General features: G+C 30.5%; 1 protein-coding gene across 1 annotated transcript in view; it reads right to left on the bottom strand.

The window, feature by feature from the left end:
* LOC122538678 (cold shock protein 2-like) overlaps positions 1-22886 on the bottom strand; it is a 37992-nt gene extending 15106 nt beyond the window's left edge. The window contains exons 1-2 of the mRNA XM_043672952.1: positions 22195-22886; positions 18307-18734 (exon numbers count right to left, since the gene is read on the bottom strand). Of these exons, the coding sequence (XP_043528887.1) occupies positions 18307-18649 (343 nt within the window). The 5' untranslated portion in view covers positions 18650-18734; positions 22195-22886. The remainder of the gene's footprint in view (positions 1-18306; positions 18735-22194) is intronic.
* Between the last annotated feature and the right edge of the window lie 2285 nt (positions 22887-25171).

The raw sequence follows: 25171 nt of genomic DNA, 5'->3' as shown, positions 1-25171 counted from the left end.
TTCATATCTTCCTGAATACAATTGAAAAAAAAAATTGAACTTATACAGAGATTTGTTTCATCCATAAATATTATAATAAATATTAAACATTGGACACATTGTATATTTTTGCATATTAACGTGTGCCTTCAAATTCTCATAAATGCACAAAAATCGACAATCTAGTGATCGCTATGATATAATTATTGTGACAGAATAACTAAATTCTGTCGATTGAAGACTTTATCAACGAAAGTCGGTCATTTGCATAATAGTTTTTATAATTTTTATAATTTTTGAATATTTATCATCTCTTCGAATACTAATTGCATTTATTATTTATTACATTTAAATAATATTAATTTAAATGCAAAAATAACCATTGAGACAATTTTGACCAAACTTCCAATGATGTCATAAGATGGGATATGAATTCGTATAGGAGTACGATTTTTTCAGAAATTATAAATTCTACAACGTCGAATTTCATAGCTTTGTAATGTCGATGAATAATGGATGCCATTCGTAAAAAGAGAGGAATTAATTTCTTTAATGGAAGACGGCCACGATGTTATATCGAGAATCGAACAAACTATAGAGATCGATTGAAGTATTTCCTCCACGTCGAGAGAACTTATTTGAAACTAAATTGTCCAAGGGATTAGAAAATATCTTTGCTTTTATTTTATTTAAATATATTTAGCAATATTTTTAATATTGGAACGACGAAAGAAAATGTCAAGGATTTGCTTGACTCTCATCATTGTCTTCCACTTGGATTTTAATTTAATTTCTTAAAATTTCAAAAATATTAGAATAAATTACCGTTTTCATTCTCAACGAACCTACATTTTTATTACAAATTATATAACAATAGTAGCGCATCTGGTGTAAAGTTTCCGATAAAACACAAATAATCGAAAGTATTCAAAATCATTGAAATCTTTCAGATAAGAAACACCCTGCTCGTTTCAATCATATGGAGATATCAACGATTTCAATGCAATTTGCGAACACGAAATACTTCAATGTTTTCATACATTTTCGAATACTCGCGTTTGATGGAAAACTTCTTGCCAGATGTAGTACGATTAATAATTTTCAAAATCAATATTTGACTGCCAGAATTACAACGCGAATTATTACGTTTCGTGGGTGAACCACCTACTTACTAACTAGGAAAGTTCTTGCAATTACACGTCTCATTAACCGGCACCGTCATCCATCACGCTGCCATGACTGCGCAGCTCATAGCAAATTGTTGACAATGTCATTCACTATATTACTCTCACAATTCAGTTACGCGTAAATCACTTTTACGGTGCATAAACATCGTAAGCAATCTATCTAATTACTCACTTGCAGAATCGGTTATATTATCTACATGTAAATTGCACGTGTAACTTGGTGAATAGATTACGTTAATCTAGGCTACTACACGACAAATTAATCACGCGTGTTCGGTGTTATGGGAAGATATTAGACGCCTAGTTGCCACGGTATTTTAATAGTTCTCTAATACTCTTTTAATAAAACTGTGCATTAGCTCGAAATTCATTACATGAAGATTCGTTATTAACTTACTTTCAGCTGAAAAACTACTTATCTTAGTGTTAAACAATGATGGGAAATATTTAAACGTTAAACATTTAAATATCTTCTTTTTTTATAACTATATTATATATAATAATTGTATTATAATAATTATATATATAATTATATATAATATATAAATATTATCTACAATTATTATATTCAAAATTATATATAATATATAAATATTACCTACAACTATTATATTCAAAATTATATATAATACATAAATATTATCTACAATTATTATATTCAAAATTATATATAATATATAAATATTATCTATAATTATTATATTCAAAATTATATATATTATATAAATATTATTTATAATATATAATTATACATATAATTATACATATAATTTATATATAAGTTGTACTACATGTATTTTTAACTAAATTTATTATTATTATCATTATATTCTAAATGACATTATTATTAACTGATAGTTGAGAAATTCAATTCCATTTATTTCTCAATAGAATTATAATTTTCTTAATGAAGCAAACACATTTGTGAGATTTTTCTGGTTGAAATAAAATAAATATATGACATATCTTGTATTATATTTATGTAATGTAAAATCATTATTACTGTTGCCTAACAAACTCACGTGCATATGCTTTTTAATAAATTGTAATTTATTTGTTTATAGAATGATAAAAATAATTTCAATATATTTAAATTATAATTACAATTGTAGCTCAATTATAATTACAGTTATAATTTTATTTAAAAATATATGGAACTTTCAGTAACATGTGAATAAGATTTTTTAAATTAAAATAAAAGGAAGATTTAACATTGGAATTTTAAAATTTTGCAAAAATTTGATACATCAATGAGTTATCAATAAATTGAGCAAAGATATTAATTAATACATGGTATCAAATATCTATCGAATTAATATTTTCGTTACCAACAAACGAAAAATCTATTGCCGTTTCCTCGAACTACTATATTTGACTTCGACAAAACTAACCTCAACTTCAATTTTTTAAACTTTGTTAAAATTCGTAAAAATTACTAAATGCATCGCGCTGAAATTTGTCCACCTTCTGGTAGAACGTAGCATACGTATCGCTATTATAGTAAAGTTCCATATAACGAAGTTTACTGACCTTCGAAGTTTACATTGTAACGAAGTTATTGAATTGCTTGTAATATTGCTGGAATCCCACAGGGTGCACAAGTCACGCACAAGTCAATGAAATTTCACAACGCGTGACAAACGCTGTTTGTAAATAGTTGCATATTCGATATCAAACTAATGACATTAGTTGACACAAGAAGGAAATGAAAACGTTTCGTAATGGTTAATTAAAATTACCATTAACCGAGAGCAATTGAGCAATACGACAGAATCACAGAATAGAAAAAAAATACATATGAAAGCTAGTCAAATTATTACCTAAATATTAAATTTACGAATATTTTCAATATTATAAATATTCAATATTCAATATAATAATATTCAATATTCAACAATAATAATAATAACAACAACAATGAGAGTAATAGTAATAATAATCTTTCAAACAAATTTAATATTTAATAGGATATTTTGAACCATGTTTGAAATACGCCATCTTGAGGCGCCAACGAACGAACGAATCTTTTTACTCATTTTACAAGACTTTTAATACATCATATTTCCGTATATTAATCAATGATTAAGATCAATGATTACTCATTGGCAATTATTAATCAGTAATTATTAATCAGTAACAGATTAGATGCTCTTTGATTCATGCAAAATAACGATATTGTAATGTGCGAATATGGAAGGATTTGAATTCAAGCCACGCTTGAATATGCTGCATTGTACTTACAAACAGCGCGCTTCTTATGAGTATACCGCGTACACGATGCTTCGCGAAATTTCAATAGCATTGTAACGAGACGAGATAAAATTTGCAACTACAGTTCAAGAATGTATTATCGCGCACTTGTGAGAAAAATAACGCACCTTCAGCAACACGGTTTTCGAACTATCACCACACGACTGTTCACAATTACGAAATCTTATTCGTTTATTTTCGAAGTTTGGCCGGCAGAGGGCAGCCTTGTCTTTCTTTTTGGGTCACGTGACACTGCGTTCTAAAAATGCGCCTTATTATGAATTTCATTCTGATTGTTACTGCGGGCAACTGTGTGCCCTGATTAATAAATTAACGTCTTTAATTATGTTAAAAAATTGTTATTGTAGGTTAAATATTTTACCTATCGTGAAATTGAGAAATATTTAACTACAAAACTGTTGCATTCGTCAGAAAATTGGAAAATTCCGAATTCATTAAATATTGTGGTTGATTGACAATGAATAATTGATTCTTCAGATATTTCATAGCCCAGAATAAATAGTTCACGATAAATATTCTGTAGCTTTTTATATACATTTCGTTCCAGATTTCACTAGTATGTACACGTATTATTACAGTCTCGATGAAGTTTCAAAATATTTCATATATAGTGTTTATATACTTGTACAATGTATTGAGATACTTTTCACAGTGAATATTTTATTCGTATAACAAATAATATAAATTATTTACTTGGTATATTTATTAGTTTATTAAATATTTAATCATTATTAAGCATTATATTTATTAATTAAATTTCAATACTTATTAAACATTTAATTTGTTACATTATTTGTTAAATATGTATAGTTGAATTTTTATGTCAACAATTTAATTAGATTTGCAGATTTCATGCTTTTAAACTGTGAAATTGCACAATATGGATAATATGCAAATTTATAATATTTACTACATAAAATAATTTTCTATCAAGGTTCGATTTTTTAAAATATATCCTCAAAAGTGTGAATTTGAAATTCTCCTGTATATTCATTTTATTTTATTAAAAACACAATAAAATCCATTTTATCTATTATTTTTCGAATATCAAGATTATTATTTACAAGTAACTAGATGAACATTACATCAAGTTAATATTGGATATTATCATAAAATAAAATATTAAAACATTCGGATAAAAAAAGTTCTACGTTACACCTTAACGAGGGCATAAAGCTTGCTCGAAACAATGTAACATTAATATTTATATTTAATATTATTTATATTTAATATTATATAAATATTGTATTAACAGTAAAGTATAGTTTAAATAATTGTGATTACGTCATATATGCTACATGCAGAATGTAAAGCATCAGTAACGAAAAGGAGACGTTCGTTCAGAGTAATAATAGTAACAATAACAATAGAAAAACTCGAACGGCAAGCACGCAACGGGGGAACAACGAAGCTAAAGTCGCGATAAGTTTGCCACGGTTTTCCGTTTGGCCGCCGGCGAAAGTGTTAACGTGCGAATTTGCAAATTATTTCGTAACTTTCCAGCAATGCCCGGAAGCGTAGCTTGGTTTAATTACGCCCCTAAAATATCACATCCGAGTTTTGCTTGCACGGCCGAACGTCACGCTTTCATTCGAAGGCGTTTGTATAATGAACTTATTCGACTTGTTGTTGCTAATTGCGAAACAACGACGCTGGTTTTACGCAGTTTCCTTGTTACCCCCGAATAGTTTCCAAATTCTTAAAAATTCTTTCAATACTGGAAGAGAAGTTATAAAAATGGTCGACAAGCAAACGATACAACTTCGTCGGAACTTGGACGAAATTTAATGTATCCATCATGCTCGGTTTTATAATATATCACGTTGTGACTTGTTGACAAATTACGAATTATGATTTCAGTTGGAAGCAACAAAGAAATTATGAAGATTAAAAAATATAACGTAAAATTTAATACAGTCACAGTTATAATAATTGCTGCTTAAAGAAGTTTGTGAAGAAAATTATAAGGAGTTAATTATCATTCTTGAATTGTGTGAATTCAATTTTGAATTGAATTGCACTGAAATTGAAAACTGTTTTACAATTGAATACATGATATTGGTTGCAAACATATATTTAATAAAAAATTAATGCACAGCATAAATAGCTATTCTAAACATGTACACAACAAGTATTAAACATAACTTTATTGAATATAATGGATTTGCCATATCTGCAAAATTCGTATTAAATATCTTGTGGTATCTATATATATATATATTTTTAAACTACACCCTGATATAATAATAATGATTGTGTCTCATTATATTGTTTTATAAAACACAAATAATATATCCATAGAAAGTTTTTGTAAATGTGCGAATAGCTTTTGTGAGCAACTGTATGTATTATAAATCAGCTATTGAACAAACAGAACTTGATTAAATATTTATTTCATTCACAAAATGTTAGAATATATGCTTTGGATATTTTTATTATGTACACTCTGTACATACAGTTCATTTTTACATTCGTAGCACAATTATAGCACTTAAAATGTAATGACTAGACTGCGAATTTTTATGCATTTATGAAAAACTCACAAATGTATACAAATGTTTAAAAAATTTAATGTAAAATATTTATTACGACATGTAATAGACAAAACAAATTTTAAATTTTAGGTACTATGTTTTTAATAGTGATCATAAAAATTTAAGAAATGCACGAAAATTTGCCAACAATTAAATTAAATTACACATTATAAATAATGTTACAGATCATTCGTTACAGTCAGATTTACAATAGTTGCAAAAATATTCGATTTTAATGTGTTTATCACAGAGTATATACGACCTAAGGAACATGTTAATAACAATTGACACGTAATGAATCCCCAATGCAACGCAGCAATCAAGAGGCGCAATGTCCGCCGGTTCTTAGACCTAATTCCCTGGCGGCCTAATTACCACCCTAGCAACCTCGTAGGCCATCAAGATGGACAGGATACTTGTAGATCCCTGAGGAATATCCGAAGATGAATTTATCAATGATTCACCAATTACGTCAACATTAATCTTTGCTGAAACGTGATCTGTTCTACAAATAATAATACTAATGGCTCTTGTAGCATTAATCTTTGCTGAAACGTGATCTGTTCTATAAATAATAATACTAATGGCTTTTATATCATTAATCTTTGCTGAAACATGATCTGTTCTATACTAATGGCCCTTATTTATTTAATTCAGCAAAGCTTTTTACGTGAAGTTTTATTGAAGATTCTATTCTTGAGCAATATATGTATACTTAATATTATATGATCGAATATTCTTTATGCAACATGTTGTGTATATTTATATTGTAAAATACATATGCAATTTAAAAATTTACTTATTTATTACTTACTACTTTCGTGTTTAATACATTGGAGAAAGCATTTAATCGTTACTTAATCATCATAATTACGGACGTGTACAAATAAAGATATAAAATTGATATTTTATATGTGTATAAATAAAATTTATATTGAATATTCTTTTTGTATTAAAAAATTAATTCGTTTGTCGTAGAAAATGATTACGTTACACATTTATTTTCAATTAAAATTGTCAATTACAATTTGGTTTCACAAAACTACGGTTTTACTCTTTTATTTGTAAACTTAGAAATATAAGAAAAAAGACCTACTTAGTCCTACTGTTTGAAATTATACAAATTCTTGGAAATTGACGATGTTTCTTATATTTGCTCGCTGGAAAGCATAAATAAATAGGAACAAAAGAATTACGAAGTTCAATTATTAAATTGTAAATGTTCGATTGCAAATTTATGCGTTTACAAAAGTGGGTAAAGAGATTATAACTTGCCTATGATATTTGTGCGACGTGTGTAACTCAAACTTTACAATTGCGTGTCTCATTAAAATTTCTTAATCGAACTTCCGAGTAGCGACTCATTCGATTGAATCGACCATCAACTTCGACGCAGATCATTTGACAATTGCCCTCAGTCTACTCGCAATTACTTGTATACATTCAAAAAAAAAAGGGTTTAATCGCGGACCTACTAATTTCGTTTTATGCTACTCCTACACAATACGCGTGCACGTTTCGCGAATTCAGTATTTGCCGCTCGTTACTGCTCTCTAACGATCGCGGTGGTACTACCAACCTTCGCAATCTTCCCTCCGGTAGCAAAAAAATTCAGGACGTTACACCGGAACACAGCGGAAAAACTCCTCCGAGAAGAAAAATACCGGCCCGAATGACTGCCATACAACTGAGCAAACAAGATAGCTTTCGACGAACTAGGGGAAAAAAATTCTTATGTACTCAGCTGCAGTCCAGGGGATTGTACGCGTTTAACGTTGAACGCGTTGCCGAGGCCGAGACTATCGTAGCGGTGGACAAATCGCGGCAAATAATTTGCGGATAGCGTCTAAAGGCAAATTGCAGAGAAAAGTGCTGGTCTCTTATCATAGATGTTAGCCGGATTCTCATGAGAGACATTACCGCACTTTCTCTCTCTCTCTCTCCCTCACTCATTTTCTCTGTACATATATTACGTATATGTGCACACTCAGCAACGTAAACTGCAGTTTTTTTTCCATGATAGCGAGATATGAATGCACTAGCTTCGCGCAAAACACGAACAAACACAACCGCGATAAAAATTAAACACGCTATAAATATTTGCGCGAAGTTATGCGCACGGGATTTTTTTTTCTTACATAACGTGAACGAATGCTCGTTCATCTACCACTTGGACCATTTTATTGGTTGTTATTGTGTGCTTGAACGAAACGAACGAACGCTGGTTCATCTGTCATTTTATGGTCATTGTGCCATTGTGGTTGTTGCACTAAACGAATATTAGAGCGGAAGAGGATTGGTATAATTCAAAGCGATCGAAGTTGACTGATTTATACTAGTCTATAAAATTTAGAAAAGTGACATTTTGTACCTTTTCACACATGTATATTCTGATGATGCATTTAGACTAACAATAAACGAACGAATGCTCGTCTGTCCCTTACTTTAACATTTAAAATTCGACATCTATCTTTCTCTTCGTCTTTCATAGACAAAATCAAAGTAAAATATCTTTCGAACACAGACAGAGATAAATAGTTTAATACTTTTGTATAAAAATTGAATATCAAGAATTTAATCCATTTGGAATCCAGGAAATGTTTTACAATAATATAAATATTTATTAATGTAGTAAATGTAGTAATATAATATTATTTAAAATGATATAACATAATAGTATCCAAAATAAACGTGATAATGATAAGCGAATTTTGGCCAATTTTAGTCAATTGTAAATTCTACAAGAAAGTAGCGATTGAAAAAATATTAGGCAATGTTAAAAGAAATACAATTCGATGTGCTGAATTTGTAGAACATGTATGTATAGAATAAATACACAGAATCGGTCAAACAAAATTGCAAATGAAACATTGCACTACACATACCTCATGAAATACAACTACAAACAACAGAGATATTTGAACGTAACTCGTTAAAATGCAGTTTTCTTTATAGTTGTACGACAATCGGATACGTTAAAAACCGCAATGGCTTGATAAGAATGAATAGCTAAAACACATGTTTCGTCCGAGAAAGATAGCAGCTACTTTGCTATTGAGATAATGGCAACCATTTCATTTACAGAATTTCATTCACGAGCCATTACCATTTCCTACGACCCGAAATTACGTAAATCCAAGAGAATGGAAAGGAAGAATACGTTGCAAGGGAATAAGCAAAAGGTGCACATATGTGAAATTGGAATTCATGAATGTGAAAACGGACACTCATCGTTATCGATGGCAACGTACACTGAAAATGATTATGCAGACATCTTGGTACATGAAACTTTCGTGCTCATGAAATTTCTACCGTTTTGAGATAAAACGAATCGTAGAAATAACGCTCAAACATGAACTTTAACATTTTAGAATAAAACTTTCGTTTCTATGAGTTTTAGACAATTTCTGTAAATTTGAAAGATGTAATGAAATTATTCAATATTTTGAAATATAAGGAAATAAAAGACAAGTGACGTTGGACTAGAATCACTATTAAAACAGTTTTTTTTTATTTTACTTTTAATAAATGTAAGACAATCTCACATGATCTTTATAATTCTGTCAATAAAATTTTTATCTGTGTACTACAGAAGTTTCATAAACTTCAAACTGTGGTTTCAGATTTTAATGTACATTTGCAATATCAATTAATAAATAATGTATAAGCAAGGATTGTTTAGCCTAAGTACGTCAAAAATTGCAAATAAAATGTCATTTTTCTGGTTTTTCTTCAATTGGGAAATATTTAAAATATTTACTGTATATATTTAAATATTTCATTATATATCAATATTACATTTTATAATGTACTACTTCTTTTCTAATCATCTTCAAGTCATTTACTCAAACAAAATATATTACATTTTCCACACTGACTGCAACAATGAGTTCTCCTCAATGCAAAAGTGCTTTCCTCAATGAACTAAAATTTAGTTATTAAAAACTGCCTTCACCCTAAGAACCTGAGTTTAATGGAAATAAATAAATAGAAGAAGGAACACTTTAATTAAAGTTTAGAGAACCAAACAGAAAGGGAGGAAATAATAGAAATACCATTGTTGGTAAGAATGGACATTCTAGTTATCTAAATAACTAGGGGAATCGCACTCAATGGAACAAGGCATTGTGTAAGGGGTTTCCCTTACGCTTCCTAAGCTTAATCCATGAAGTTCGTCGGACTTCTTCCAGAGTCATGCACGAAAACGTTTCAGCCAGCTAAGGTACCTTCTGCTTAAGTGTGTCCAGGCGAACAGGATTCCACAGGATACTTAGCAGAGTCAGGACTTTTGTACCGTAGTAGGTCGCTGGTTGCCGTTTACGGAAACTTCGTTATCAAAATGCTGACTCTCCTCTTGTATCTGTGTTTAAGCTCATTAGGAACTAATTGTTATAGTGGTGTATTTATACAAGAGAAACAAAATTAAACGCTAGCAAGAACCATTGGACGATAATTTCATGCATCCTGTTAATACATACTGCAGACATTTATTTCGAGTATGTATAAAAATGTAAGATGACCTATTGTAAAATGTAATGTGACGTATTAATGATGTATTAAACGTAATAAAATAAAACGAGGAAAACATTTGATGATAATTTAACGCTGTTGGTACACTTGGCAGATATTTATACATTTTAAATACATAAAATAAGAAATAGAATAGAATGAAATAAAATAGAATTGTAATGAAATAAAATGTAGTGAATATATATGGAAATGCACAATAATGTATATATATGTGTGACTGAATATATATGTAACATCACATAGTGGGAATATGTAAAAGATGTAATAAATATGTATAATAAAAATTATACAATCAACTATTTTCTTTTTTACAGTAGTTCACGAAAAAATATTCGAACATTTGTAGAAACATTTTATAAATATATGTATTATATAAAATATTTTAAAATTTTATTAACACTGTAGTGAGAGATTATGATTATATTAAAATTTCAATGTGGAAATTATGTTTCCTAGAAGTCACAAGATATTTAATACAAGTATATATTTTCCAAAGATCGCAAAAGCATTTGAACAGACATAATCCACTGTATCAATAAACTTTCATATTACACTAAGTGTGTTAAGTTTTTATTAAATATGTGCTTGAACCGTGTATGTGTATTTTCACTTCTGCTTCAAATTTCCATTACCATAAAAAATTAAAATTACCATTTGCCATTTAAATTAAAATTACCATTTGCTATTTAAATTAAAATTTCAATGAGGAGTGAAAATTACCATTTGCCGTTTAAATTCGAATTTTAATGAAAAGTAAAAAGGAACATCTTAGAATATTTTAAAATCACGACGAAATAGAAAAAACAATGAGGAAATTCATTTGATAAAATTACACAGAGTAAATTACTAATATAAACAGAATAAATAAATACATTTAAAATATATATATTTAATTTTTCAACAATTAAAAATATCCTTATGTATTATTACAACAGATATTGACTAAATTTCTAATTCGTCATTTTTCCCAAGTATTCGACTTCTTTGTTAATAATTATCCAATTTATTTAATCCAATTATTTAGAATTATTATTACGTTATTATTGCGATATAAAATAAACCCATGTATTAAAGTTATTCGACGCTGTATCAATTATTTTAATTATAGTAGATTTTTAACGAGTATACTCGCCATCTCTTAAACCAAACAATTAGCAAGTGAAAAATTTCTACTCTAGTGTACCCATCTGTTCAGAAATCAAGTTTCTTTTCTGATCGTGGACATCCATTGCACAGAAAATGTCCTCATACAGTGTGTCCACTGACAGAACACTTACCTGCACGAACTTTCTTGCTCACCTTTCAAAGTGTCACGTTTAAAAGTCTCACGAACTCTGCAAGTGTTACGGCGACGTTCCTCGACAGGATTCTTCGACAAACAGACACGTCTTAACAGAACATATCTACTTTTTACTTGCATACTCATGGCCACCCTTTGTAACAGTGGTGTAAAGGAAGTTTCCGACTCCCTCGATAGACGCTTCAGAAGTTTCCAATTTCAAGCTTGAAACTTTTCACATACAAATTTAAAGGAACTTGAAATATACATTTTTTTTTTTTACATGCATTTTTTTCGAGAAACGGTTGACCAATATTTCGCTTCAGTGAAAGAAAAGAAAAAACGAGCACAGATTTTGAGCACTAATTAATTAATTTCTATTTTACTATGTGAGCTTAATTTCACTTCAGAATCTAAATTGGGAAACAGTTGAAGTTGTAAAGAACATTTAGCAGTTGAAAGTAATGAAAATTCACGTTATTCAGAAATTGCATATAACAAATACCTTCTAAATGAATTATCATTCATTGTTGTGACTAAATATCTTCGATGCGTATTGGAATTTTTGTAGAACGAAATTTTAGGATATTTCTTTTTAAATGAAAGTGTTATTATATTTGTAAAAGGATATATTCACTTTTAAAATTATATTAAAATTATAAATGAAATTCTATTATTATAAAATACATTTGTCCTCCAATGAGGAAATGCTTAATTTGAATTAAATTTTAATTGGAAATGGTTTATAATTATATAAAATTGCATGCGACTATCCTTTGTAAGGTATTATAATATTAAAAAGTTTTATTATACATATATATATATATATATGTTAATTATAATATTAAAAAGATTATAATATTCCTTACTATGTAATTATCCATTGTAAGGAATTATAATATTAAAAATCTAACATATATGTATATATATATTAATTACAATATATATAATTATAATATTATATTATACAATATATATATACAATATATATTAATTATATATATTAATTATAATATTACAAAGGTTATAATGCGACTATCCATTGTAAGAAATTATAACATTAAAAATCTTTTATAAAATAAAAATTCACAACACTGTTCTAAAAAAAAAAAATTAATCACGACAATGACTAGAGATATGTGTTCTCTAGAGATCAATCAAAACCTGTACGATTTCTTGTACGCTGGATGAGTTAAATAATTTATCCAAGTTCAACTAGTATCTTATTTGCACGTTATCATAGGATAAAACAATTTATTTGAAAGAGGAACAATTTTTACTTCAAATCTCTTGATAACGATAAAAATAAAAAATTTATAAAAGCTTCTTGGTAAATTAATAGAAATTTCAACTGATTTCAAGAGCAGAAGAAGAGGGAAGCTAGGACTGAAACTTATCGTAGTTGCGTTTTGCATATTAATGATTTTCATCGCGCCTCTCTATTGGTTATCACGTTATTCACATTATCAGTCCTTGTTACTGCAAATTGAGTCAGTATCGATTAAAATAATCAATCGCTAAATTAATTTTCACCTTCGCGCGCAGCGCATGTTACGTACACATGGAAGTTTAATCACGTGCACGCACGTGGTGTCAACTGTTTTTAATTTCACAGTTCCTTTTACCAAAGTTTCCTCCTTCCTCGTGCATTCTAATTTTCGAAACTTTTGCAAACTTTCGCAGTAGAAATGGAAGCAGCGAAATATAGCGAAAAAGATGTTAAGCGAATCCTTCGCAATTTCTTTTCATTGTCCCGATATTATTAGGAAATACTATATTAAAAGGAATTGCAAATGAGATGTTGCGTTAACGTAACGTTGGTCTTTGCATTTACATATGGGGTGTTTAATTTTCCGATCGTTTTATCTTTCAATAAATAAATAAACAACTTTTCTTCCTAACTACACGTTTAGAAGCAATAATGTAGAACGTTGCAAACTCGCAATTTAACGCTTGCGAATAGATTTGATGCTGTAAAAAATTTTATTACGATATTTCGAAACAATATTAAAAAATAACTGTTGCATATCGCAATTTTTACATAACAAGGGCAATTAGAATTCATTTCATTAATAAACACAGACTGTAATAATAAAACGTATATATAATCCATAGAAGTATCAAACATTTTTGACACTGTGAAGATTCTCATAGCAACTTGTATATATATATATGCTCTAACAGAGCAAAAAGTAAAAATTTATTTCATTTAATTATAAAATTTAATTTAATTTCTTAATTAAAACATTCTTTAACTTCAACTGTTTCAATTTTTTCAATATTTGGAGACAAACTGCCTTTTTACCAACAATCAATAAATTCCGACCATTCTTTATTTATGCTCCTGCTTTCAACTTTCGCAAAAATTTATCGTACCGTATCAAGTACAATAACGGAGGGCAAAAAACATCGTAAAAGGACTGCGAAGACAAAGATTTAAGAACTAGAACGTATCGTTCGCGGGGATGACTGTTCCATGAATTATTCGCCCGAAAGGATGGAACGTCTACGCGACAGGGAATTGAAATAAACCTCTACCTTTCATACTGTTACACGTAACGCGGTATTACATACAGGCATAGAGAGAAAGAGAGAGAGAATCACGAATGGCATGCATATGTACCGCATAATGGCGCATACCTTTTTTTTGTCAGAAGAATTGTTGAACAAGGAATGTCTCTGCGAGACCGCCAAGGCGGAAAATTTTCTGAAAACTTATGGACCAATAACGAATGATGCATTGCCTTCTAACGTGAGCGGATTCACGGGCTTCAGTAGTGTATACACGATCAAAGGGACGAGTATAGTTGAAAATTTAATCGTTTCAATAATGCAATTCCTTCTTTTCTCTACATGTACACATATATGACTTCACGTCTTACATAATATACATGTAAAATAAAATTTGTACGTAAAATACATCGTATAATGTACGTGTACGATTAAATAATTTTCCATGCAATACGTGTAATTCTGTTTTAAATTTATTTTAGGGAGAATGTGAATTTCTCTTTTTAAATATGTAAATATTCGATACTTTATGTGGTGTCATTGAGTTTTTATATACTTTGAATGTAATAGCCCAATACTTATATATTTTTATATATATTTACATATATTTATATATATTTATATATATTTATATATATATTTTATATATTTAGATATATATTTTATGTAAATTTGTTATTTTTATAATTTTATTTGTTATATTATATTCGATACTTATGTGGTATCATTGAGTTTTTATATACTTTGAATGTAATAGCCCAATACTTATATATTTTTATATATATTTACATATATTTATATATATATATATTCTATATATTTAGATATATATTTTATGTAAATTTGTTATTTTCATGCGTGTATACATGAACTATATATTTTGAAATGTTTATATTCATCTACAATCAAATTTAGTTTCTTTTATTAGATTCTCTGGCTAAATTTTTCATTGGAAATTGCACGCGACTGTTTAATAAAAATGATATATTTTTTCATTATGAGTCAATTAAACATCGCATGAATTCCTCTTTACGTGCAAAATAATTAAATTCTTTTCTTTTTGTGTTGTAAATTTATTTTTACTCATAAAATTAGTGAGTGATTTTCTCTAAATTCTCTAAATTATCATTGTTGTCCTTTTTATGCCTCTCGTCATAAAACTTTTATACGTTACGTTGGTCAAATATTAAAAATTAAATTAACAGACGACCGATAACATCGTCATCGATCGTAAACCTTATGTACAAATATGTGAAAAATCGTTTTGAAATGTTTTCAAGAACTGACGCACAGAGAAAACGCAGCATTGAATCGCCACGTTATATCTTATAAAACAAGAAAAGCAATTTCAAACATCTTGTAGCACGAATTCTCTTTGTGAAGCGCAACACTGAACAAAGAACCTGACACGATATGATCCACTAGCTTATGAAAATCCCTGCCTGAATAAATTCAAATAAACCTTCTGGTCTTTCTTCGCAGTTTCTTTTATTTTAAAAGCTCGAAATGCAGATTACCTAAATTTATTACCATATTATTAGTAATAATACATAAATTCATTACTATAAATATTATCATAAATTATTCAATATTCCTACACAGAAACAAAGTATTATCGTCAGAAAAAGTATTATCGTTATAGTTATATCGTGCAAGTAATTTTATCGAAAATGCTATTGTCATTGTAAAACTGCGATTTATACTAATTATGGAGAATTAATTAATATAGATATTCATTTAATATTATTCTAATATTATTTTAATATTATTATTAATATATTAATTATATATATTTATGTATTATCATTAATATATTAATTGTGCATATTAATGTATTATTATTAATAATTATTATAATTTAATATTATTCTAATTATTTCTAACAAGATAATAACACACTTTTGAAAGTATTTTGTATTATCAATTTAATTAATGTAAAGTTGACGCTTGTCATTAATCTTATTTTAAATCGAATCATCTGTCGAACGAATTGAACTTTGCAGACTGATGAAACATTAAAGAACTAGAAAATTTATATTAACGAGTCACCCTCAAGTTAAACGACAAACAATTAAACTGTATGAAACTTTCATTCCCGTTGTTATTGTTTTTTTTTTTTTTTTTTGTGAAAATCAATAAAGTTCAATAATTTCTCTGGAGCATAAGAAGAGAGAAGTTCCATGATAAATTAGTTTTGTAAAATTGACAGAGGCTCTCGTTTGCCCGCGGGAATAAACACGTAGAAACATTTTAGGCTCGTTATGCTATTCCTTGTTTCTTCCTCTCCTTCATTGTGACATACAGACCACCACGGTTGTGTTAGAAAACCATAAAACTTTAACGGAGAAGTTTGTACCTTCGGTATCGTTTCAGATAACAACAGAGAAGTAGAACTTCGAGGGTTCCGCGCTATTGGCTACCATCCAAAGTCATTTGACGAAATCAGCCGTTCGTACCAATATTCTTTTGCAGCGAAAAAATTTCAATTCGTGTCACTGTGCTCAATGAACTGTAGAATTATCGATGAGATATACATTAAGCGTGTATCGTTTTTACGACGTATTAGCATGTTCCCTTTGTTCAAATTTTAACAAGAAATTACTGCGTCTACCTTCAATTTTTCCGAGTTTATTCTTCTTCCGAGGGTGTCGTGAAAATTTCCATTTATATTCAATGAAAGTGACTTTTGAATTTGAGCCGATATCGGTCGAAAATTAAATGATTAGTCTGTTTCTTGATGATACTCTATTCGTCGTTACTTTAACATGTAATTTAACAAAAAAAAAAAAATTATTATGTTTCTAAATTTACTTTACTGTTGGAAAATGTAATGATGCATGAAATGATGCATCGCTGATGCAGCAATGTTCTTCATTTTCGAAAAGAGAGAGATACGACTCAAATACAAAAAGAAGTAAAACAGAACTGATGATGCAAGAAGCAGACTTACGATTGATTCAAGAAATGGCTCAAAGTTCTGCCATTTTTTTAATTTTTAAAATTTCCGCTGTTTCCGTGGTTCATGAGAGATAGCCATATTTATACTAATTAAGATGCATTTTGGTTTTTTTAGTTTCAAATAACCAGGTGGACCAGAATCAGCCATTCGAACCCGTTTTTTAAAAACATGTTTTACCTAAAGCTATATAATTTCCACAACTTTCGTTAAAAAAAAATTGTAAATACTCTTTAAGTATGAATAAATCTATATGCGAAAACTGCGTACCAAAATGTATCATGGTTTTCTTAGAAAAAAATCCCCAAACAGTCGATTATTTTTAAGCTGGATTACCCTTAACAAGTGTAAAGTGCGTGTTTTTTTAACTTAGTTAGGGAATTTTTTGCAAAGAAACTATTATGCCTTTTGCAGTCAAATTGACAAGGTTTATTTGTACGTATTTCAACGACGTTTCGAAATTTTTTGGGACAAAAAGGGTTAAAATTAGTGGCACTGCCTACTCTCAAACATAGTCGCTCTTAAAAAAGGTCGTCTCACGTTCGGCCATTCTGCTTGTCGCAAATAAAAAAAAATGTGAATGTCCCTTAATTAGCATGAGTTTGACTATAGCAGGTACCAAAACAAAAGAAAAAAGTCGGTAATTAAAAAAGTGGCGATACTTAAAATTTCAATTACCATTTTATTGCACGTTTCTGTTAGACTTCGGAAGAGCCTAAGGAAACATAAAAAGTAAAATATTTTTGGTTGATTCTGATAGGAGCTATGGTCGCACATGTACCAAGTCGCGCGTACTTAAAATTCTGAGTCAATTGATAGAGTAGATTTCGAGACATCCGTTCTGAGAAACATAGTTTCCAGAAAAATGTTTAAACTTCAAAGTTTAAGTATTGGTCGTCGCGTCCTTCAAACAACCATACAACATCCTTCGTCAACTTTAAGAGTTCACGTGTAAGGTTACAGAGATTCATTTTTTGAAGAATATACAAAAAAGAGAAAAAAAAAATCGATCCCCTCGAAGGGTGACGAATTAGGATTAAACGAGTGGTGCTCACTCACCTGACTGGGCTCCGTGCGCAGGTGCAGCGGGCGCAGGGGGCACCAGGCCGGCGATGCTGTAAAGCGTCTGCCCGCTGCCATACTTGAGGCCGCCGCAGTGACAGGGCGTCGTGGGGGTGGGAAGGCCCTCGCTGCCCCTGATGGCGGCACCGACCACCGAGATCTCGTCGAGCTCGTGACCGCTGTCGTAATGGCACAATCTGGTCGCGCTGGTGCTCGCTCCGCCGCCACCGCCGCCGCTGCCGTCCCCTCCGCCAGCATCGCCGCGGCCACCACCGCTGCCTCTGCCACCCCCGCTGCGGCCCCGAAGCGACTGCACCAGCCGCTTGGCGCCTGAAGACATTCCACGAAGGTGATCCAGCCTTCCGGTCTTTTCTCCACTGCTGTCCTCGCCGAACCCACCCCTCTACAAGCCCGACGATATCCACCTACGAATTATAAATCACACGGTTTAGATGTCGGCTGTTTTTTTTTTTTTTTTTTTTGAGTCGTGATTACGCGACTGAAGGAACACGAAGCGTGTGTCAGAATGTTTATTCAGGCTCGTTCTTGCGCGTTCTGATACAATACGTCGGCGAATTTTGCGTCGGGCGTCGATCCTTTAAACATTGGCAGCGGCAAAAATAACACAAGCGACGAAATATATATATACGGAACTTAGATACAGTCGAGTGTAGTCGAATGTGAAATGTGAATTTTTCAAAAAGGTGAATCTTTCATGTTTTGTTTCTTTCGAGTCGACACTTCTTATTTCAACCGCTTGCGCCTGGCAGCTGACTTGCGGACCGTAACGAGTGACCGAAACCGTGTAATATCATTCGTCGCTTTCTTTTCGAACTCGTCGTTATGATATATCGCTGGATTATTGAGAAGTTATTGAGAAGCAATAAATTTACTACTCGGTTTGCTACTAGTTTGTTTTACTTGAATTATTATAGTTGAAACTGAGAAACTATTACAATTTTGGAACAATATGTTCTCGATGCGCGTGGCACGTCATTCCAGCGCAAGAGGTTAAATCGAATCCTCTTATTTCATAAACAACTGAACTTTGCAGACCGGCGAAGCATCTGCAAAGAACTGAAAAATTTTGTTAACGAGTTTTTTCAGAATTCCATTTACTAGTTTTAAATGATAAACAATTAAACGTTGCGAAATTCCATTGGTACTATTAATAAAACACGATAATTTCTTGCAATGTGAGAAAAGGTATTTAATGTCTAATATTTATGAAATGAGATATACAAGAAAGATTATGTATACATATAATATTCAAAATCACAGGTGTAGTGACATACGAATGAGGAATCATTTCAAAGCAGTGTTTTTTTTTATTTTATTTCGAATATTATTACAGATGGTTCTGGTATTGGAGGAAATGATTATGAATTTAGTTATTAGCTTCTTTTCAATTATTCATTTTCATTTAGGAAAGAATTGTATTTTATCTCTAACTCGTGCAAGTTCGAGATACTCAGAACAATCTCTAACGCGTAAGATTTATAAATTATGTGAAATCAACCTATCATAATTATTCATTTACCCACTTATTTCCTTTCTATCGAAACTTACAAGGCGTTTTTTTCTCTATTAAAAAGGTTCACATATTCAAAATTATCGAATACTAATTACGTGCATATCTCAATTAACGGCAGAGATGAATTCACTTGAGCTCAATTAATTGTATAATTATGAAATAAATACCTGTGTGTTACTAGAATAATTGAAATTATATTATCCGTTGTTTGAATAATCATATCGTATTTGTAAATACATTTACTACATTATAAATAGTATGTTTGAACTTGAAAAACAAAAATATTTCAGTAAAACAATAAAAGTTAATATATAATGAAATAAAATAATGATAATGGTAAATATGTAATGAAAATTAAATTAGAAAACAGTACTTCGTTGAATTTTGCATCGTTAGAAAAGTTAAGTTGATTTAAATGAAATTAGTGTTCGATCTTTTCTTTATTGTAAAATATTTTCTCGATGGTGTTAAAAATTTTACTAACGAAAAGCAACATCATTCACGTAGAAATTTATATCCTGCTTTCAGGTTAATCGATGAAATGAAGACAGGAAAAATGTAATAATTAATCCGCGATGGTTGTTTCGAGTTTAATTTATTTTGAAGGAATGATCAATTTAAACGCGTCGTAATTGAAGCTGTTTGAAATGAGACCGTCTCCTACACCCATCAATTTTCATTAAAAAGTTGAACAAATGAAAAATCAATCTGTTGTTATTTCGTGTTTCTTCTATTTTTTTTCTTTTTATTTTTATTTGAACTCAAATGAAACTCACGGATAAAACTTTTTTTAACAAAGTAATTACGTTTACTATATAGAGAACCGGCAACGTTTGACAAAAGTGTGGAGCAACTTGTATATTAAATTATAAAATGCTACTTAAATATGTGTACACGTGTCTCTGAGTTTCTGATTTAAGGTTGTAATTGCATTATCTAGCTGCTATTATAAGTAATTCCAGAATTAAACTAGTCGATAGAAAGTTTAAAATATTCATAAAACTTTGGCATGAAAGCATGTAGTAAATGTATAATCAATTACTTTTACCTAATACTGAAAATATTTCGATAACACAAAATGAAATTATTGAACATAAGATTATAAATGAAAAGTCATTTATAAAATTCATTATCTCAAATCAATCAATATTATCTAAATTAAATTAAGTTATCAATAGCTTTAAAGTTAAAAATTTATTGAAAGTTAAAAGAGATAACGTTAAATTTATATTTATCCCCAAAAATAAAACCTTTCTTTCGTTATCTACGATTTTTTCATAGTATTGTATAAAAAAAAAAAAAAAAAAACAATAAGTAAAATCTTAGACTAGAATTTTATTAAAGAAAATACTTTTACCGTATTATTTTCATTTCGTTTCATTATCTAATTTTAACAGCCTTCATTTGAACAAAGATTCCATTTTGCAATTGAAACGAAATTTTCATATTGTTCACATTATGTGGGCATTGTAAATTCGCGACTATTGCTAAATTCCTTCGCTCGTTGATAATTTCATGAAACTGTTCGCAGCATCGATTAAATACTTTAATACGGAAATTAATTCCAGAGGTATTATTCCTTGTAATTTATATTTCGATATTCGAAGTTTAACCAACTTATTGTTACGTACTACTGTGTTAGATTTCATGCTGCTCTGCGCATTAAATTTGTATTATAGCTACACATCGTATTAATTATCATTCACTTGTAAAATCAAACTTAAAATGTTTCCATCATATAGAAATAATAATAACAATTAAACTAAATTACCTATTATACCTCCATTAAATTCTATTTCTTTTTGATATATATTTAAATATTAAATTGTTTTTTTTTTTTTTAACATTTTAAATGGACGAGCAGTCAACTATCATCTTAAACATCTTGTTTCACCGAGAAGAGTTTTCAATTGAACAGAAGTAACTTGATCGTATTTAAAAAAATATTGAAATCCTTCGTGAGGAGGATTCAACTATAGTTTCCCACATGTTTGAAACAAATACAACAATATTTTCTATACAAAAGATGTCGATGTTTCTTACAGTAGAACTATCGACGACTAAAGTATAAAATTTGTGGCAGAGAAATTAAATTTCGACGAACAACACAAGCCAAAGCACAAAAATTATGGTAAATTAAGATTGTCGTGAAATTATGAACGGCTATGAATTAAAATTAAATTAAATCATCATTAACTAACCGTTAACTGTTAAATTAAATTACAAATGGCCACTTTGTTAGCTTCCTGGTGTCAAATACTTGCGTCTGATTGAAAACTCACTGCTAGTATCAGTACGTTTCAATTCGAAATTATACAACTGGAGAGAATCAAAATAGAAAATCGTCTCACCGATCGAGGATATCCGTCGTCTCAGTGATAGTCTGCTAATTCGGAGTAACCAGCGGCGATAGCCACGCACGCACAACAGCGACCGGTGTCACCGGTCTAGACACCAAATCACGTTCATGTTCACCACCCTGTAACGAGCGCCCTTCTCCTCCTCTCTCCCGCGAAACTCAAAACACAGATCCCGCTGGGTTCTTACACGCGTGCACGCACTAACGGACGAAACGACAGCATCACACACGATCTCTTCACCACTCGCGAGGTTGGTTTCTCGTCGCGTCCTCGCCAACGATCATCGAGCACGGGACGCTCGAACCGCTCATATCCACGCTTGGTGCACCACGATAGTGCAAACGACGAAATTCACGGCACGCGCGTTTCTCTTTCTTTTCTTTCTTTCTTTCTTTTTTTGTTTTCCTTCTTCTCCGTTTCCTCCTTGTTCTCTCGGGCGTCGATCTAATCCTGCCGCCACGTGGACGGAGCGCGGTGACACTTTAAAGGGGCCGCAGCGGTGCAACAAGTGTCTCGGGTCACGGCACTCGGTGTCACGTGCTTGGCTGCACACTCTCTCCTTCTTCGACGGCTCGCTGCGAGCCACTCGATCCTCTCTCCCACTTCGTCCTTCTTAACAACGATCGCGATGCTTAACTCCCGTCGGGGCGGCGGTACCTGGAAATGGCAGAGGTTGAATTAGGAATGGAGAACGACGAGCGCGATCGGTGGATGGGATTAGATGGGGTGGTGGGCTCGTGGCCTGTGTTTGGAAAGTTTAGTTTGATTTAGCGGCGGACGATCGCACCGAGGGATCGCGGTGGGACAATTTGGAAAGTTAAATATAAATCAGCGCACGCTGTTGAACGTTTGGGCGTTGTTTCTTTTCAACCGCTTTGCGCTGGCAGCTGATTGCGGACCATAACGAGTGACCGAGCCCGTATGTATACAATTGATATTCGTCGCTTTCTTTTTTTGAGCTCGTCGGTGTGACATGACGTTCACTGGTGAGAAATGACTGAGAATTAATAAATTTTGTTGATCGTTTCGCCTATCTTGTTTTCACTTGAATATACTTGAAAATATACTTAAAACTGAGGAAATATTGGGAGTCATCTCAGCGCAAGGGGTTAATGATTGACGTGTACGACTGGAAATCTGTTTCCTTAAATAATAGTAACGATAATGCAAGAAATATAAAAATTCAAGTGTCGAGAAAAGTTAAATGCCTAATTTGCATTTAATAATGGAATGTTATTAGAAATATATATTTTCGTGGTGAAGCTTTAATGCTGAGATGTCGTGGAATAGAAAAGGACATGTAGTCTTCAAACTATTAAGAATATTTCTGTTCTCTCAAATGGTGCAAGAAAAACTCCCTGTGTCGATATTATTTCAATTATTTTCGAATTTTTATATTATTTGTATTGTGTATACTATACAGCGAGTAGATTATATATAATGAATATATTACATTGCACTCATTATTGGAAATTGCTGTGCACATTATTTTTGAACCTAGTAAATCACTTATGCAAACAAATTTCGTTAATGTATTATTTGTTTTAAATATTCGCAAAAATATTGCGAGAAAACTAGATCTGCCAATACTATTCTTTATCCACTATATTAAGCAAAATTTAAATACTAAAGTGAAATAATATTTATGATTAAAACAACGCAGATATTCGTGTATTTATTTTATTTATTTATTTATTTTATTTTTTCTACTTTAGAATACGAAAATGATGGATGTTGCAAAATTTTGGGTAGTAGTAGTAATTAAGGAATATATCATATACATATGCATATATTCTTAGTATATTGGTTTATATATATATATATGTTTGGATTAAATTTTGATCAATATCTAATTAAATAAAATCTTAGTTGTTGAACCTACTTATTTGAACTTTTAAATATAAATTAAATATATCATATACATATGCATGGTGTATTGGTTTATATATTATAATTCTTGGTGTATTGGTTTTTATATATATATGTTTGGGTTAAATTTTGATCAATATCTAATTGAATAAAGTCTTAGTTGTTGAACCTACTTATTTGAACTTTTACATATTATAATAGCTCACCAAACTATTCGAACATTTATAGAAACTTGTTATGAATATATACGTGCTATATAAAATATTTCAGAATTTCATAAACCATTATGCTATATAAAACATTTCAGAATTTCATAAACCATTACATCATGATTATATTGGTCAAGAAATTATAAGACATTTTACACAAGGACACAATATAATATATAACACGTGCAATGGAAAAGTTTCGAGTCTTAATAATCTACCAAATATTAATGACAGTGACCTATTTTTTAAATATATTTTGCATGTATTTGCTGCTCTTATCAAGCGTAATTCTGTTCTGTGAAAATGAACGTGTATCACGAAAGTATTCAAACAAACTATAATAAGCCTCGATATTCATTGAAACTAATTTTAATATTCATGCTCGTACGTTTGCAATGAATTGTTTTAAACATCAATAATCATGATAATCTTTCGTTGTATCATTAACGAAATTTCAAAATGTTCTGTACAATCTGCACGATATATTCGTAAAAAAATTGCTATATATGTTCGACTTCTTTCACAAGCAGCAATAACTTATTTGTAATATAAATTTTATTTTTTCAATACTTCCCGATATTCCAATAATCATTAATTAACATCATACATTCACTTGTCTTGAGAGACAAGGCAAGATTAATGCTGAAATATTCGTAGAGATAATAGCAATGGAATATTCGCAAGGGCAGCAAAATTCGCGTGTTTGTTCACAAGAAAGTGTAAAATTTTCGTCGCTGCGAATATTTCACACTAATCCGGCAGCCCCACAATTTTTTCTCCAATTTTAATCCATATTTTATTCTTCTCCTCCACATTTTTTTTTTTTTCATCTCGCGATTGGAATATTCATTAAAAATTTTTAAATTCCTACGAATTTCTCCATGTTTGAA

The sequence above is a fragment of the Frieseomelitta varia genome, unplaced genomic scaffold (assembly GCF_011392965.1).
Source record: "Frieseomelitta varia isolate USP_RPSP 00005682 unplaced genomic scaffold, Fvar_1.2 scaffold_171, whole genome shotgun sequence".
Taxonomy (NCBI): Eukaryota; Metazoa; Arthropoda; class Insecta; order Hymenoptera; family Apidae; genus Frieseomelitta; species Frieseomelitta varia.
This window is presented reverse-complemented; position numbering and strand designations above follow the sequence as displayed.